Source organism: Trypanosoma cruzi, genomic scaffold (genome assembly GCF_000209065.1).
Source record: "Trypanosoma cruzi strain CL Brener 1047053516851 genomic scaffold, whole genome shotgun sequence".
In the NCBI taxonomy this organism is placed as follows: Eukaryota; Euglenozoa; class Kinetoplastea; order Trypanosomatida; family Trypanosomatidae; genus Trypanosoma; species Trypanosoma cruzi.
The window spans coordinates 403,472-420,324 of record NW_001849577.1 but is presented as its reverse complement, the minus strand read 5'-3'; the positions used below and the strand labels follow the sequence as shown (position 1 = coordinate 420,324).

Below are 16,853 nucleotides of genomic sequence, written 5' to 3'. Positions count from 1 at the left end.
CGATCGCTGTCTATTGCTGCACGGCCATCCTCAATTGCGGCTCGATATTCCTTCATTCTTTTCAGAAGAGCCTCAACGGCGTGTACAATGCGATTAAATTCTTCCGTAGCGCGTGAAGCGTCTGCTTGCATGGCTGCATTGACACGACTCCGTTGCTCGGCGAGACGTTCCTCTTTGACATGCTGCTCACGCAGAAGCGCCATATGCTTCTCATGAAACCATCGCTGTTTTTCCAACATGTCGTGATGGTTCTCCTCCACAGCCTTCAGACGCTCCAAGTGCAGTTGATGGCGAAGTGCTCGCTGCTCCTCGTGCTCGGCGGTGCGGCGGCTCATGGCTGCGTCTAATTCACGCTTTAAAATTTCCTGGTGCTGCGACGCCCACGCTTCGCGCGATTCCGTGTACATCTCCTCCATGCTTAACTCCTCACGCTGGAGCCGGTCAAGATCGTCATGCACCATTGATTGCATGTCTAATATCAACTGCTCGTCCATCTTGAGGACATGTTCCCGCTCCTCCTCCTCTGCCTTGCGCCAAAATTCAAGCAACTCCTGAAATATTTTCTGGCAGTCCTCACGCTCCCGTTGCGCCTCGCTCCCGGTCGTGACGGCAAAAGAGGAACGCACTTCATGTCGCACAAGACGTTGTATCTCGTCTTCCCAACTTTCCATCGTTGAACTCTCGGCTGCAAACAAGTCATTCACGCGCTGCAAAATAGTGGCAAGCGCACTACCAACACATTTGTGCAGAAGATCCTTCACGGTCTCTCCTACACCCAATTCTGCCTTCAGTTTGGCCTCCTGCTGCTGCAGCCCTTCCAGCTGGGAACGTAGGGCCACGATCTGCGGCTCGTATTGTTCACGAACGGCACTCGCAACTTTAATGCGCTCTTCCTTCAGTTGTTGCTTCTGCGCGTCTTCTGCCTCACGAACTTCACGTTCCGCTGACACCTTTACATCTTCCATAGCGTCCTTATGTTGGCGAAGCTTGACGTCAAGTTGTGCAATCTCTGCGAGTTTTTGCGCCCTCAGCGCACGCCACTTCTCCCTCAGAGAATTTTCCTTTTCCTTCGCCGCAGTGAGCACTTTTTTCTTTGCCTCGAGCTCCTGACGCAGGGATTCAAGCATCTCCTCCGTTACTCCCGTCTCTCGTTTTGGTGGCGGCATCGTTTTCCGCGTCAACTGCTCCGGCACCATGAGGGGTTCTTGTGCCGGCGGTTGTGTCGGCGGCGGGGCCAACGCTGCAGAGCCGTGCTGCCGCTGCACCGCTTGTCTCCGCGCCGCTAGCATGGCGTCCTCCCCACCTCTACGGCCTGCGGTTCTCCGCGCGAGCAAGTCGGGTGGATTTCGCCACTCATCATCGCTGGAACTCATTGACAACTCCCTTCGTCACCCTCCACGCAAACAAGCAGAAAAGAAAACAAACAGATATATATATGTTTAGGTACATATATTTATAGTTTTTCCTCCTTTTTCCTTCTAATTGCGTCCTTCTTTCTTTTGGTCTTCTCCCTCTCTCTCTCTCGTTCTCCACTCCCCACCAAGTGGCACACACTCCTGTTTCTTGCCCTCCTTTACGGCCACGTACTCTGTATCCTCAGAAACAGAGAGCCATAGAACAGCAGTGGGAGAGCGGGTGGCCGGCTCCCAAATCAGTGAATCAGCTGGAGATCAGTGCCTTCGCACATGTCTACACGTGCGGTGGCGAAAAAAATGCATATCACACTGATTAAAAATAAAAAGAGAGAAAAAAAAAAATATGTATTTTACTTCTATGCTTTTATTATCATCTGCCTCGGTACGTTACAATCAACAATGAAGCCATTCTCTCCAGGCCACGCCCTCTAACCCCACCTCAGAAGTTGGCAAGCGCAAAAACGTGTCTCTTCTGCGTTAACGCTTCCTTCACCAACTGAAAGGCACCCAAAATACCACTTATGCATGTCGTTTCCTTCGCACCACCTGCAGCATAATACTCTACGTCTGCTAACTTCATAAGCAAGAAACACTTGCTCTCCTGCGGCAAATCCATAGCCATCACAATGTGATGCACTTCACGTACCAAGTCGGTTGAAGAGACACCCTTTTCGGAGACAGTTTGCTGCACCTTCTCCCACGAAGCAGCAAAATCATGTGCAATCATGTCCTCTACAATCCCGCGCACATCGGCTGGGGTGGGGTTACCAGTGACACGGTACACAGACTCCTCTGTGATTTCACCTGCCGACATAGCAGAAGCTTGCATCGTGTTAAGACACCGACGCAGGTCACCATTGCTAAGACGAAACGCTGCTACAAGTCCCTCGTCTGTAAAACGCACACCCTCTTCCTGTGCCACAAACTTTAATCGTGGTAACATCGCGCTCTTCTTGACAGGTGCAAACCGAAAACGAGTACAACGCGACTGCAAGGCGGGAATAATCTTGTTGATGTGATTGCACAAAATACAAAAGCGAACGTTTTTGGTATATTTTTCAATGATGCGTCGCAACGCGGCCTGCGCGTCGCCGGACATCTGGTCCGCCTCATCGAGAATAACCAGCTTGAATGCAGCGATGGTGGGCGCAGCGGGGGCAGAGGCAAAGTAGAAAGAACTCGTGCTGGAAAACTCACGCACTTGTTGTCGGACAACATCAATACCACGATCATCTGAGGCATTCATTTCAAGAACATTCGCTCGGATGCGGTCTTTCCCAAAGAGATAGTAAGCGCACGCCTTAATGGTCGTCGTCTTTCCCGTGCCGGGTGGGCCGTAGAATAGAAGATGCGGCAAATTGCCGCTGTCCATAAGCCGCCTTGTTGTGGAAAGAATGTCCTCATGCGCCACAACTTCGTCAAGTGTGACAGGACGGTACTTTTCAACCCACGGCAAGGTACTGGATTTCGCTGCGTGCCCAGTGGAATTCCTTCCCTCGTTTGTCATTTCTGCGCCGTTGTTCAAACCTCTTTTCTCGATTTCCACCCTCGGTGTAATAAATTCCCCCGAGCCTCGCTGTCACCTTTTGCTCCGGCCTCTTATGTATTGTATGTGTGTACCAACTGAGTGTAGGCTTCAGTGGATATCAATGAGACCAGACCTATACCACCCTCTGGCGTCCCTCTATTATAAACCGGGCAAGAATCCAACACAAAACCGCAAAAGAAAGAGGCTGAATCAAGAGAGTTCTCAGCGTGTAGGCCAGGACAAAGCAGATCAGCAAAAAAAAAAAAAAAAAGAAAAAAGATGAGGTACTTTGAACTTAATTCCCCTCTCCCACTAAATTGAGGGTATTTCATAAAGATTAAAAACGTCCTTTTTTTTTTTTTCATTATTATTTCAGGCTGTTTTTTCACATCCAAAAACACGAAAGAATTGGGGTATTGGCTGGAGGGATGCATGAGTCATGGGAGGGTGCGGTGGTGATAAGAACGCAGTCACTCCTCTTTTCTTTGCCGCTGGTTTTAATCCTTCTTTGCTTCTTTTTCTTTTTGTTTTTTTTCCCTTCGTTCACATCCGTGTATTCAATGCGACGTCGCGTTCCCGCCACCCTCACGCCTCTTCATTCTTTGATTCCGCCCAATAAATTTGTCGCCATCTTGTCCTCTTGTCACCCCCCACATTCCACCACCACGCTGCCCTCTGGGTACACGTGCAGGGCATAGCACCCAGTGGTTGAAATCAAACAGCGAGGAAGAGACATCGAAGAAAAATTCATTCGCACTGCTCCTCCTCCGCGTCCAACTTCTCAAGGTCTGGTGGCAGGGGACCCAACGAGGCAAACTCGTGGGTGAGGGAAACCAACTGACTGGTTTTCGTCGCGTCCTGACGATCAATAGGACCATCGCCTACGAGGTCGCAGATAGAATTCACAACGTCGTACTGCTTCTTGTATCTCGCCAGGTCATTCACGCTAGTGCTGCTCTCGTTGGCGGCCAACCAACGGGGATACGTCCGTTGCATTACCTTCATTATCTTCAGCATCCCTGGGTCGAGCAAACAGTCCAAAACCATTCCTGACAGGCCAGCAATTACATCTTCAAACTCGACAGCATTTGCGGTACCAGTCGTTGCCTCTGTGGATGATGTGTTTCTCGGTATCTCCGAAGCTGCCGCATTGCCGGCACTACTTCCACTTGTCTTTTCAATATCTGCCATGTACTTCTTAAACGCCTCCGCCAGGGTCTCATCGCTTTTCATGGCATTGTCATCTGCTGCATCGTCCTCATTCGTTGATGACATTTTTGTAAGCCTGTCAAAAATCTCTCGCACCTCCGTCATACTAGCACGTTCTTCTTCGGATGCGTCCGGCAAACTGTCAATTAAGGATGACACACGTGTTATCTCCTCATTTAACGTATTCATCAGCGTCTCAGGATCCGCGTTACCGTCACCGTTCTCACCATTCATAAGTGCCTGCAGAAGACCCATCAATTCACCGCTCTGATTAGAGTCCGCAGTGCCCTTCTCCAGCTCCGCCTCACGGGCCGCATCACGCGCCTTCACTTCCTCCTCGTGGCGACGCTCCTGCTCGTCCATTGTGTTAATGCAGTCATCCAGAAGGGCGTCCAATTCGTCATCATCGTGCGGATTTCTCATTTAAAAGTCCTTCTACCGGACTTCTTTTCAATCTTCTCTCCCCCCTCTTTTTTCTTGCTGCTGGATGACCGCCGTTCCCCTACAAATGAATATGTGTATATGCGTATTTCACCCTGTGTGTCGCAAGACCCCAGTTCTTCGTGTCAAGTAAAGGCGCACGCAGCAACACGCACTCTCCCGCCCTATCAGGAGGTAAAAAAGGAGGAGAAACCAAACAAAAGACGCGAAATGGTTAAATACAAACGACAAAGTCTTCATCCCTTCCTCTCTGCGGTAAATAAATAAAAAAAAAACACCATCACACTGCACTGCAAACACGCACGTTTATAAAAACAAAATTTACACCCGTTTACAAAAAAAAAAAAAAAAAAAAAAAAAAAAAAAAAAAAAAGGGTGAAGGAGAAAGAAAAACACAACAACAACAACACGAACGAGGACACCGTCAAATAAAACACGGCACCGTCATTTCCTGCGTTTCTTCTGCCTCTTTTGCAGAGAAGAAAAATTGCATTGCCGAGCCTTTTCGCCCTCCCCGTGAGGTGTCTTCGGACTACTCTCCTTCTTTGCCTTCTTGAGTGCCTGTCGCACCTCACGCGGGCTTGCCCTGGAAAAAACCTTTGCTGCAATCTGCCTTCGCGCCTCTTCTGCCCGTGCCATCACTATCGCCTCGTCTTCCGCCGCTTCCACCCTCCGCACCGCCTGTTGCTGCTCCACCTCCCGCTCATGAGCTTGACGGTTGCGCTTGCGCCGCGAAAAATCACCCGCCGCTTCCTCTGCAAATGCACTGAAAAAGCCACCATCGTCCTCTGCCCACTCCTCGACATTCGCGGGTGCTGTCGCACTCTCTCCGGCCATTGAGAGACGTAAAATAAATGCCAAATCCAATTTTCTTGTCCAACACCCACAGATCTTCCAACTACTCTCCGCGGGAAACACCAAAAAAGAAGACCCATTTAGACCAGAACCACAGTACCCAATGTAATTTAATCAAAAGCCGCAGCACACATAAAAAAACAAGCAAAGAAAAAAAACCAGAAAAGAAGAAACAATCAATCAACCAGGAAAAGAAAGTAGCTAGGCAAGATCGCAACGTCTGTACAGACTACACGGGGGCACGTCTACTGCTCCGTAACCTTCGTTGTGAGGTTCTTGAAGGAGGCGACGGGAACATTGGAGATGACGGTGTAGAAATGCTTGCGCTTGCCTCCCTCAAGAGTCTCGGACTTGCGCTCCACGTGCACGCGGACACGGCCCGGAACACCCTTCACACCCTTGTGCCAGACGTACGTGTTCAGAGAGGCGTCGATGCGGTTGTCCTTCGTCTTCATCAGCCGGGCAACAAAGGCCTTGATACGCTTGATGGCAATGGGGGCACGCTTGTGGAACGTCTTCCTCTTGAGCAGCTTCGACAGGTGGATGGTCGCCTCCATGGTGATGTTGTCAGGCTTGCGGCCAGTGCGTTTCCGAAGCGCGGCACGGGTGATGCCACGCACGCGCGAGTGCTCGGCGGTGTTGCCAACGCCGTGGTACTTCTTGCGCTTCTCCGAGTCCATCTTCGCCAGCACACGCTTCCAGCGGCGGTCATCACGCGCCTTGCGGGAGGCAACAGCCTTCTTGCGAGCATCCAGCAGCGCCTGCTTGCGCTCCTTCCCGAGCAGCTTACCCTTGAATCCAGCACGTGTCATTTCACTCCACAACAGACACTGTGTTATTAGCAAACAGATAAAAAACACAACAACAGTAAAATACGAAAAAATAATAATGAAGAGAAATATCAATGGGTAGGCAAGAAATGGGTTACAGAGCTGGATATGGCGTGTCAACGTGGAGTTGTCACCATATCCTCTCTTAAGTGGTTTGCACCTCACTCTTCACGAATAAAGCGTGCAAGCAAAGAAAAAAAACCAGAAAAGAAGAAACAATCAATCAACCAGGAAAAGAAAGTAGCTAGGCAAGATCGCAACGTCTGTACAGACTACACGGGGGCACGTCTACTGCTCCGTAACCTTCGTTGTGAGGTTCTTGAAGGAGGCGACGGGAACATTGGAGATGACGGTGTAGAAATGCTTGCGCTTGCCTCCCTCAAGAGTCTCGGACTTGCGCTCCACGTGCACGCGGACACGGCCCGGAACACCCTTCACACCCTTGTGCCAGACGTACGTGTTCAGAGAGGCGTCGATGCGGTTGTCCTTCGTCTTCATCAGCCGGGCAACAAAGGCCTTGATACGCTTGATGGCAATGGGGGCACGCTTGTGGAACGTCTTCCTCTTGAGCAGCTTCGACAGGTGGATGGTCGCCTCCATGGTGATGTTGTCAGGCTTGCGGCCAGTGCGCTTCCGAAGCGCGGCACGGGTGATGCCACGCACGCGCGAGTGCTCGGCGGTGTTGCCAACGCCGTGGTACTTCTTTCGCTTCTCCGAGTCCATCTTCGCCAGCACACGCTTCCAGCGGCGGTCATCACGCGCCTTGCGGGAGGCAACAGCCTTCTTGCGGGCATCCAGCAGCGCCTGCTTGCGCTCCTTCCCGAGCAGCTTACCCTTGAATCCGGCACGTGTCATTTCACTTTCGTCTTTCCTCTGCTTCCGTGATCGGTTTCTTCTTTTTAATGATGAAAAAAAGTAAAGACAACAATTTATAATAAAAAAGGAGAGGTTTGGTGTACATGCCACGGTGCAGCGCCACGTGCAACAGAATAGACCCCCCCAAAAGAAAACTAAACAATCACAGCCAAGAGGGGAGAAGGGAAAAATGATCTTAAACTCCAATGAAACAGTTAATACGAAGTGATAGGGAGGAGCTGCATGAGAAATATGCTCCGGTCCGCGGTGCTCAAAGGAGCGGCTTTTTCCGCCAGCAGCGGTGAATGATGCGAGGACGCCAAGAACGCACGCTGCGACGCATTAGTCTTTCGTCAATCAGCAGAACCGGCTGCCATCGTCTGTCGTGCTGCCGGTGAATAAATCGCCAAGCGGTGATCGCGGAATTAAAAAGATCGCCAATCGAAGCTACACAAAGGGGGCATCCCCATTCCTCTGCTACAACGCACACATGGTCTTGCCGATGGCCCTAACAAAAAAAAAAAAAAAAAAAAAAGAGGAAGCTAAAAAAAAGCCACAGGAAAAGAACAGTAAGCTGCGAAAAGAAAAAACAAACAAACAAACAAACAAAAAACAACAAAAAAAAAACAAGAGACACCGGATTTTTATTTGGATGGGGAATGGTGTTTATTCTGTTCAAGAGAAAGAATGAAAGGAAGGTTCATTATACTCGACCGCTTCTTTTTGAAAGTGGCAATAGAGAGTTCATATAATTTAAAACTTTCTTTTTTTTGTTTGTTTGTTTGTTTGTTGTTATGAGCGGCTAACAGGCACATACACAAACATCACATAATATATAATATAATATAATATATAATAATGCATATATGCGGAATGATGGAAAAAAGAATGAGGCCACCAAAAGAAAAAAAAAAAAAAAAAGAAAAAAAAAGAAAAAAGAAGTCATGTCCCTTATTGAACACAAATAAACGTATGGATATGTGTGTGTGTGTTTACGAAAAAGTTTTCCCTGTTTTCTCTGCTATCCGGCCCCACTTGTTTATTGTTTTTTCTTCTAACAATTTCTAGCGCATATTAAAAGAGTTAAAAATGCATACAAGCATGTTTCTTTCTTCTCTCGCTGTGTACCGTGTGTCGGTCTGCATGTAATGTAATGTTCGCTTGTGTCGTGACTAATATTGCAATGGCCGAGGCGACAACGATACAAGGTAAACAAAATAGGTAGCAGCGAGGAATATATCCACAACCAAAAGAAAAATTTTCTTTTAACACCCATTCACTTTATTTTGTGTTTCACTGCAGTTTCCTCTTCCTCCTCACCGCACCCCTTCACACACAAACACACACACACACACGCCCAAGAGAACACACCGCCGCTCCACAGTAATAAGAATATCCCTTTCCTCGTCCTCAAATTTATTCTTCCTGTTGCTTTACCCACCATTCATAAAGTCACACAAGAAAACACACTCCCATAAAGTTCTCTCGCCCTCCTAATTCCTTTTTTTTGTTTGTTTGTTTCTCGTTTACTCCCCTGTTTGTTCCTTTTCTTTCACCTTCACTATCTACTCTTTCATTGGCCCCCTCCGCTCTAAATTACACTCGTGACCCCCAATTTCTTTGCTTTGTCTTTGGGTAGGAAAATTTTTTTTTTTTTCTTCTTTTCGTAGGTGTAAATGTACGCATGGCATTCTGTGGAATTTTTCGAGTGGTCTTGTGTCTCTCTCCTTCTCTGTCCGTCTGTCTTTGCATGCGTGTGCGTGCGCTGTAAAAATATATAACTTTTTTTTTTGTCTAATTTCACTTTAAAGCATCGATGAAGCGGCGTACTTCCTCTAGAGACTCAGTGCTCAGCTCTGACAAAAGCACCTTTACTGCCTGCACGACACCTGTTTCAGTTGGGCCAATTTGAGGTGGTTGCAGGTGGATCGCACCCATCCCGCCGTTGCCAGAAGACGCCCTCTTGGTGTGAATGGAATGATTCATCGGGTCGAACTGGGAGTGGTGAGAGAATTCTAAATGCGTGCTCCGCCGCCTTGTCGCATGCGTCCTTGTAGGACTGCGGGAAATAGAAACACGTCTGTCGCCGTTGCCATGTGCAGCATGGTCATCCGCATAGGCAGAGATGCTGTTATGGTGTGACCTTTGCGCTGTGTGTTTTGCTAATGACACGGTTCCCGATGTGGGCCCCGATCCAGGCCGCACTTTGCCCCTCGCAGGGTCGCAGTACATCGACGGGGGCGGTGCAATCGCCCTCAAATTCGGAAACACCCGGCACGCCTCCTCCCGCTCCTGCGGCAGAATGTCGATGTCGTCCAGGCGTCGCAAGCTCCCAACGGCGGCAATAACGAAGCGTCTGTAGTTTGGGTCCTGACAGATGGGATTCTCTGCGAGGGTCAGCACCGTCAGGTAGGGACTATCACTGAGGTGGAGCACTTGATTCAGATCCTCCACGCGGTTTTTGCGGAGGTACAGTTCGCAGAGTCGCCGGCAGTTCTCAAGCACCCCGAGCTCACTGACGTCGTTCAGGCTAAGAGAGAGCACCTCGAGGTTGCACGCACGCCGCAGCACGCCAATATCGCTGAGTTGCGCCGCGCATACGTTCAACTTCCGAACACGCTGTATGCTGTCCACCTTGGTCTTCTGCAGCACCAAGTTCTCCGTAAGAACTCCCGCCATGGTGAGGAGAGTCTCTGATAGTTATACTCTGTGGCTCAGTGCAGCAACAGAAAGATACAGCCAAAACAGCGGAAAGGAAACAAATAAACAACAACAACAACAACAACAGAAAAAAAAAGCAAAAAGGTGTCTGGGTCCAAGCCCAAGTAAAGAAAAAAATAACGCGGTGAAACACACCACAAAAAAAAAAAAAAAAAAAGGCGTGAACGCCTTTATTATGGTTATTAAAAGAAGAAAAAGAGAGCACCAACGGATTTAAAATACGAAACAAAACAAAAAAAAAACAAAAAAAAAAAAGAAAAGCACGTGGCAATAAATAAAGAGAGATGGAGAGACACGCAGAGGAAGAAATGGCCGTCAGGGTGAAAAGCCATCCAGCGATGGTGGTGACGATAAAGGGCAATGATGATATCACCAATGAACATCACTACCATTTCATTCATCTGCAGCACCACCACTGCCACCATCAGCGTGGCCCTCTGTTCTCTTCGTTTTCTTTTTCTTGATTGTTTGCCAATGTCTTGCTCTTCTCTTCGTCCTGTAATTGATTCACAAGTCTTGAGCCGAGTTTTGCGATACCATCGTAGTGCAAATGTACTCTTTTCCATTCCTCTCCGTTGCCCTTCTCATCCGTTTCCACAACTTCAAAGGCCTCTGGATACCGTTTGAGTATGGCGGTCAGTCGCGATCTCGCCCCTCCGTTGTTCTGCAAGTACTTGAACAAATGGCGTGGAAGAAGTGTTGTTAACACGTCGATGGCTTTGTTGTCCCCCCAGTCCTCTTTTTTATTGCTGAGACGTGGCAATAGAAGCAGAAGGATCTCCTCATCGCTAAAAGTATTGTTCCTCCAGCTTTCCCCATCGCTCGGAACATCCTCCATTCCCTGTTCCCGTCGCATCACATTGAGTGAGGTGGTCGTTATGCTCTGGGTTATGAACAGGTGCGGAAACTGATCAAAGAAGTCCACTCCAACGTGCATCGCGCCTTTGCCGCCGTCCGGCAGCATCGTCTCACGCACCATCGCATTGTTCACCCACACCCCTGGCGACATCTGGTCATAAATGTGAAACGCTACAACATCAGGGTTCAAAAAGGCGTTTCCGAGCGGAAAAGAACGTCGAAACTCCTCCCGCACGATTGACCGACGCAACTTTTGCCGACGCAAAGGAGGGAGATTTCTGAGTTTTAAACGTTCTTCCTGCAGCTCCGCGTCCGTTAAGCCGCTGAGCTTCTCGCTCTTCGCAGTGAGGTGCCGCTGCACCTCCTCCTCAGATAAGACAAACTTCATTCCAAGAACTTCCCTTATCTCATCGCACGAGGCTCCATTCACGTAAAACCGATCCGCATCAGCCGCTTCAAGGCACATGCTAGGGCCCAGCCACAGGGAAATGCGCTGTGGATATGACAAGGCCACCTGAAGTAATGGCGTTTGAAGAATATCACCGGTAAACGATTTCAACTCGCCGATGGGTACAAAACCGTCCGTTCGCAAATATCGCGAAAGACGCCACAGATCATATTGAGGGGAAGTGTCTTCAGCTTCCCAATGTGGTGCCTCTTCATTGAAGCCTTGGTTCACTATAGACACGGCCTGAGGTCCACATGCAACAATTAAAGCTTCCTTGCCATGATAACCGACCTGCACATACAGAGACAACTCAGCTTTACTAGTGTGACGCTTTAAAATAAGTTCCACGCGCTTCATCAAAGATGCAAGGGATTCCTCCGTTGCCTCCATGGTCGGTAATTTCCAAGCACGTTGGCACGAAGTCAGCGGAACAGGTTTCCCAGGGAGAATACTACACGCCTGGGATAATTCATTCGGTGCAATTGATTCATTGCGTCTACCCACTCCAACGCATGGGTTCTCGGGAGTTTTTTGTACATCAAGCAGCCTTACACACAATACACCATTCACCATCTTCACGGCAAATTTTTTTTCGCCCGATTCTTCTGGACGGCGACAAAAACCGGCCAGTCCACCCAACTCCGCCAGGGCCTCACGTGCCTCGTCTGAGAGAATTGATGACACCCGTGATATGGCAACCCACGGCGGTGAGGCGCCGGTGCCCAAACAAGAAACGGCCTCCTGAACTTCCCGCCGTAAGTGTGCCTCCGTTATGCAGGCTCTACTCTGCCACAGGCAGCGCCATCCTAGGAGTGAGGCCGCCGTTCCCCAGCGACGCATACTGGACGCCATGATGCGCAGCAGAAAATGAAGAAAACTCAAAGAAAAGACAACAACAGCAACAACAACGAAAAAAAAAAAAACCGCACTTCAAAAAACGCACACACAAAACAGGACAGACCTTCAAATGCAAATGAGCATTCCGTCTGGATAATGAAACACGCAATTCTAACGCAATTGTACTGAGCTCAACCAGACCCTCAATTTACAGGAGCTTTCTCACTCTTCCCCAACACGAATAATTATGGTGGTGGTAGTGGTGAAAAATAGAAAAGGTTTGCCAAGGCCCATTCTTTCAACCACGCAATCGTCTCTCACGATCCCACACATGCTTTGCAAAAGAGATAGCAAAGATGGATTGATGGGGTTTGCTAGGCTCTGGCTGGTGGTACGTGAGCACTTCTGCGGCAAACCCAATGGCCTTCAGTGCACCCTCAACGATGCCACCCATAAAACTTGCGTAGTTGATGCTCCAACGGCCTTCTCCATCCAAATACTCGGGCGATGGGTAGACGTACCTCAATACAATGGGCTCGGTGTCAAAAATAAAAAAGCGATCGGAACCCGTCTCGCGTTGAAGGTCATTAGCGGGCTTACCAAACCAGCGTGACCACAATTTGTCCTGGAAAAGCTTCAACGCACCCTCAATAGTGATGGGACGTCGCTGAAGCTCTAATGGATCCTTCAGAGATGACAGCATGATGAGCCTTGCTCCGACCAACACACCAAGACTTGTCAGTCGCTGCTCGATCTCTTCAACGTTGGAGGCCTTGGACGGCGTATTATGTGCCCGTGTGCACATTTCAGAGAAGAGAAAACTAAACGCTGAAAGGGAAACCTTCGCCTCTTCATTGACGGTCCGACTTGACGCCTTGTCCGACTTGGAGCTCCGCACGCTATCGCGATACGGCATGAGCATGCTTTGAAAATAAGACATAAGAAACGGAGAGAAAGACACTGTACATGCACGCCGCTTCAGTGTCACACACATGTGCCTCATCGGAAAAAGCAAAACACACACGGACGGAATAACAAAGAAAACAAGACACGAAAATGTCTCTCTTCTTTTTCTTCGCTTCGTTTTATTCCTCCCCCCCTTTTCACGTTGTCGCGTTTTTCTTCTTTCTACTTCTTCGCTGAAGCTTTAATCGGCAGTGTGAGGGGCTCAACACCTCCACACACATACATGCACGGCAAGTAGAAAAGCCTGCAGAATAGCACAAATATAAGAAACTCCTACTTTCTGAGGACTGGGAATTCGCCACACACGCACACACACACGTCTATTTATGTATATTTGTCTCCCTCCCCCCTTGTCATCCCCGTGCATTTACACAAATAAAGCGTCCACAGTTACTTTATAGATTTTACTTTCTTCTCTCCCTCTTTTCAAGGTCACCATCGCTCATTGAATGGTAAAAGGATGGGAAAAGAAATCATTAATGGCCTCATTGCGCACGAGAGCCACAAGAAATGATGGAATAATACAACGCAGAGTACGAATAAAAACGCAGAACACAAAACTAAAACTAAAAACAAAAGGAAAAAAAAAAAAAAAAAAAAAAAAAAGAGGAAATTCACAATAAAGCAAAAGCATTTCATTCTCCAAGACAAGAGTCTTCAAGTGATGTAAACAATTGCCACACACACACACACACACCAGACAATGCCCGGACCCGCTGCAGTTTTTTAATCCCTTGGATTAGTTTCGACCCAAGAGTTTGGAGCACTATCAAACGTCACAAATATTACTGGTAAATCCACTTTTACGGAGTTTGCACTTGAGATGGCTAAGAGTAACTTTTCATACAAGACAACCGTCATGACAGTTGTTGGAACAACACGACAGATATTCACAGGAAGGCCTCTGTAGAGGCCAAGAACTCCCTCGGAACGCCAAATGGCGCAGAGTGCTCCTCGCATCGAACGGTATTCCTTCAAAGAACCGTGCCGTTTATCCTGCAAACGGGTTCGCACAACCTCAATGGGATTGCATAGGATTGAGGCTGCAGCCTTTGATATGGCCGACGCAATCATCACCTCCATAAACGACGGATTATCCTTGTCATGGAAAGCCTCACGTTTTATTCCCTCATAAAGCGTTACTTGTATTGTTGTGCTTCCTGTCAAAAGAATTTGCGGCCCAACGCCGCGAAGTAACGAAAAAAAGCCCTCGCGTTTCAAAATAGCCCTGGTTCCACAAACAAAACCTCGGGGTTCACCGTAATTTTTCACATCGTACAATTGTCGACGTGTTTTCAGCACATTCAGCGGCGTGATGACAACACCTGTAGTAACAGCAGCAACACACGCACTCAAAAAATCCTGTAAAGTGTGACGTCCACTGTTTCTGTGATCGTCCCTGCTACAAGCCGTTTCCTCCGCAGCCAAAAAAAGTTTCTGTTGTGCTGCCCTAAACGTCAACAAATATAATCCCCACCCAACACTGTGAGCAAAAATGGACATGGTGATGCCATTGTACATGGCTCTCAATCCCTCCTCTCGAATAATTTGCCGCGCTGACCGCAATGGAAATTTGTTGCCCCCTTTATATACGTGCATGCGTGTCCGTAGAAAATCCAAAGGGTAAAACAGTGCCATGGATATAGAAGCACCAATAACGCCTGCCACACCATGTGCCCAGGGCCTTACTGGGGTATGAAGGGACGTATACGTTGCATTTATCCCATTCTCACGTGTTTGAATTGTCGCTGCCATTATCTTTTAATCGCAGTGACCTAATGCCTCCGTATCTAAATTTTATCCACACCCACCACTCTCTCCGTTGTAACAATTCCTTACCAAATATATATATATATATATTTAACAAATAAATATATAATTATGTATATACATGGATAAGTGAATCAGCAACAACCCTCAACCGTGTAGTTGTAACGGTGGGAGAGTTAACAGCTGAAAAAAAAAAAAAAAAACAACGCGGAAGAGAAGCGGCGAAAAACTGCCGGTTTTTTTTTTTTTTTGTAAACTTGTTATCTGGTAATATGTGTGAAAAAAAAAAAAAAAAAAAAAAAAAGGAGAATATTCCCTTTCACCCCCTTGCAAAAAACAACAACAACAAAAAAGATTTATTCGCGGAGTGTAGAAAGAGAACACAGCACGGCAACAGGATGAAAAGGAAAAGGAATCAAACTCAACACCAAAAAAGGGCAATCCACACCTTGCCACCTAACCCCCGTCCTCCCTCCAAACCCCCAAAAAAGAGGTAGGAAGAGGGAAGAGGGAGAGAAAAAATTCATTTTAGTTGAATTTACCTGATGGCCATTTGTGTATATATATATTGCAGCAGAGACTGGAAGAAAGTCCAACATGGCAACTCGTCATCCAATGAGCACCACGTACGAAAGGAAAAAAGGTGGATGTGCTCAGGGCGTTGCCCCACCCGTCCCCCAAGTGTGGGACGGTGAATGTTGTGTGAGCCCTCAAACGATGCGTCATAGTAAAAATAAAATAAAAATAAATAAAAAAGGGAATGAGTCATGTATAAATTTGCCGAGTAACTGCAGAGCTACACCATTCCTCCTTGAATCAACCACCACCACTCAAACCAACAACAACAATAACAACGAGTGGTACATGTTCAGCGTCGCAAGCATCACCCAGACAGGCACGAGAAAAAAATATATATATATATATACCCCTGACGTAAGGACATGCAAAAAAAAGTTTTCTCTTTCCCCCATAAAACACATAAAAAACCAAAAGAAAAAAAAAAAAAAAAGAGAAAGAAAGAAAAAAGGCTAATTTGACCTCTCAAATATATATATCGTTTTACCTGTACCATCCTCTTTCATTCCCAAATTACATCCTAAAGGCCGTTTTCTTTTTTCTTCTTGTGTGTACGCTTATATTACGTCCGTATTCGTCTCCGTCTCGCTGCTTATAAAATTTATTTTGCTTATTGACAATATACTTTTGTTGAGTTGGCCACGTTACCCAGGAAAACAAACAAACAAAAAAAAAAAAAAAAAAAAAAACGGAGCATTCTCACTGTAGCTCCGGCCATTGGTGGGATTCACGGCCCTCCTTGTCTAGCCGCTCGTATCCGTGGCGGCCAAATACATCCCTTTGCAAAGAAACAAGTTGACCGTACCTTAGCGTCGGGGTAAACATCCCATTAACGTACACCAGAGAGGCTGAGAGCACAGGGAGCGTCAAGGCTGTCTTGGAAGTGATAAAACCCAAGATATCGCGGTAGCTCTGCAGTCCTTCTGTTATTTCCTTTTCAAAGGCACACATCAGGTTACTTAGATTTACATTCTTTGCGAAGGCCTCCGTCATAGGCTGAAGGAGATAACCCTTCAAAATGCAACCGGCGCGGAAAGTGGCAATGGTGGCTGGAAGATCCAAACCAAAATCATACACTTTATCCAGAGCTCGGAGGCATTGAAACATTTGCGCATAGCACGCTATAATCGCGATGGAAACAGCATGGTAGAGTTGTCGAATCTCTGGTGCGTTGGGACTCTTGTCCTTTATTGCGTATCCAGGGACTTTTAGAACAAAAGGAAGTGTCTTTGCATTTAGCTCACGTTCCGACTTGTACATTGTCATCTGCCGTGACAACACAGCCATGTTTAGACTTGGTGCGGGTACACCAACCTCTAGCGCTTCCTGCGCAGACCATAGACCCGTGCCTTTAGAACCAATACAGTCCTTGACGTGTTCAGAAAGATGGCTGCCATCCGCAACCTTGGCACGCGCGGCGACGATGGAAATATCGAGCATATATGAAGTCAAAAACCCCTTAGCTTTCCAGTCCTCAAATACAGCAGCCACCTCATCGTTGCTTAACCCCATTGCCCGAAGAATGTCAAAGGCCTCGCCCCATA

General features: G+C 47.7%; 11 protein-coding genes across 11 annotated transcripts, besides 21 other annotated features; all 11 read right to left on the bottom strand.

Moving 5' to 3' along the window:
• Positions 1 to 1,373, bottom strand: Tc00.1047053510737.119 (hypothetical protein, conserved; the record flags this gene model as incomplete). Its single annotated transcript, XM_803624.1, has 1 exon — positions 1 to 1,373. A coding segment is annotated over one exon (1,373 nt), but the record flags the coding sequence as incomplete, so codon positions are not given.
• Positions 1 to 12,724: a sequence feature (heterozygous, Esmeraldo-like haplotype).
• Positions 1,855 to 2,922, bottom strand: Tc00.1047053510737.110 (replication factor C, subunit 3, putative; the record flags this gene model as incomplete). Its single annotated transcript, XM_803622.1, has 1 exon — positions 1,855 to 2,922. The coding sequence occupies one exon, from the start codon at positions 2,920 to 2,922 to the stop codon at positions 1,855 to 1,857; it is 1,068 nt and encodes a 355-aa protein (XP_808715.1).
• Positions 3,198 to 3,221: a microsatellite.
• Tc00.1047053510737.100 (hypothetical protein, conserved) lies at positions 3,691 to 4,575 on the bottom strand (the record flags this gene model as incomplete). The annotated part of the gene is made up of 1 exon (XM_803621.1): positions 3,691 to 4,575. One exon carries the CDS (start codon positions 4,573 to 4,575, stop codon positions 3,691 to 3,693), a length of 885 nt encoding a protein of 294 aa, XP_808714.1.
• Positions 4,929 to 4,966: a microsatellite.
• Positions 5,038 to 5,430, bottom strand: Tc00.1047053510737.90 (hypothetical protein, conserved; the record flags this gene model as incomplete). Its single annotated transcript, XM_803620.1, has 1 exon — positions 5,038 to 5,430. One exon carries the CDS (start codon positions 5,428 to 5,430, stop codon positions 5,038 to 5,040), a length of 393 nt encoding a protein of 130 aa, XP_808713.1.
• On the bottom strand, positions 5,694 to 6,260 carry Tc00.1047053510737.79 (60S ribosomal subunit protein L31, putative; the record flags this gene model as incomplete). The annotated part of the gene is made up of 1 exon (XM_803623.1): positions 5,694 to 6,260. The coding sequence occupies one exon, from the start codon at positions 6,258 to 6,260 to the stop codon at positions 5,694 to 5,696; it is 567 nt and encodes a 188-aa protein (XP_808716.1).
• Tc00.1047053510737.70 (60S ribosomal subunit protein L31, putative) lies at positions 6,567 to 7,133 on the bottom strand (the record flags this gene model as incomplete). Its single annotated transcript, XM_803619.1, has 1 exon — positions 6,567 to 7,133. The coding sequence occupies one exon, from the start codon at positions 7,131 to 7,133 to the stop codon at positions 6,567 to 6,569; it is 567 nt and encodes a 188-aa protein (XP_808712.1).
• Positions 7,647 to 7,685: a sequence feature (T-rich).
• Positions 7,721 to 7,749: a microsatellite.
• Positions 7,899 to 7,924: a microsatellite.
• Positions 7,967 to 7,986: a microsatellite.
• Positions 8,033 to 8,074: a microsatellite.
• Positions 8,464 to 8,488: a microsatellite.
• On the bottom strand, positions 8,934 to 9,812 carry Tc00.1047053510737.60 (hypothetical protein, conserved; the record flags this gene model as incomplete). The annotated part of the gene is made up of 1 exon (XM_803618.1): positions 8,934 to 9,812. One exon carries the CDS (start codon positions 9,810 to 9,812, stop codon positions 8,934 to 8,936), a length of 879 nt encoding a protein of 292 aa, XP_808711.1.
• Positions 9,899 to 9,920: a microsatellite.
• Positions 10,078 to 10,114: a microsatellite.
• On the bottom strand, positions 10,279 to 12,012 carry Tc00.1047053510737.50 (hypothetical protein, conserved; the record flags this gene model as incomplete). The annotated part of the gene is made up of 1 exon (XM_803617.1): positions 10,279 to 12,012. One exon carries the CDS (start codon positions 12,010 to 12,012, stop codon positions 10,279 to 10,281), a length of 1,734 nt encoding a protein of 577 aa, XP_808710.1.
• Tc00.1047053510737.40 (transport protein particle (TRAPP) subunit, putative) lies at positions 12,296 to 13,000 on the bottom strand (the record flags this gene model as incomplete). The annotated part of the gene is made up of 1 exon (XM_803616.1): positions 12,296 to 13,000. One exon carries the CDS (start codon positions 12,998 to 13,000, stop codon positions 12,296 to 12,298), a length of 705 nt encoding a protein of 234 aa, XP_808709.1.
• Positions 12,725 to 12,963: a sequence feature (areas merged during assembly that could not be assigned to a particular haplotype. This can correspond to areas where the two haplotypes were merged or to regions with more than two copies in the genome that were merged during assembly.).
• Positions 12,964 to 13,669: a sequence feature (haploid, Esmeraldo-like haplotype).
• Positions 13,532 to 13,569: a microsatellite.
• Positions 13,670 to 16,853: a sequence feature (heterozygous, Esmeraldo-like haplotype).
• Positions 13,690 to 14,718, bottom strand: Tc00.1047053510737.30 (mitochondrial carrier protein, putative; the record flags this gene model as incomplete). Its single annotated transcript, XM_803615.1, has 1 exon — positions 13,690 to 14,718. The coding sequence occupies one exon, from the start codon at positions 14,716 to 14,718 to the stop codon at positions 13,690 to 13,692; it is 1,029 nt and encodes a 342-aa protein (XP_808708.1).
• Positions 14,806 to 14,856: a microsatellite.
• Positions 15,013 to 15,037: a microsatellite.
• Positions 15,462 to 15,489: a sequence feature (AT_rich).
• Positions 15,636 to 15,658: a sequence feature (AT_rich).
• Positions 15,714 to 15,759: a sequence feature (T-rich).
• Positions 15,963 to 15,998: a microsatellite.
• Tc00.1047053510737.10 (6-phosphogluconate dehydrogenase, decarboxylating, putative) lies at positions 16,009 to 16,853 on the bottom strand (the record flags this gene model as incomplete). The annotated part of the gene is made up of 1 exon (XM_803614.1): positions 16,009 to 16,853. A coding segment is annotated over one exon (845 nt), but the record flags the coding sequence as incomplete, so codon positions are not given.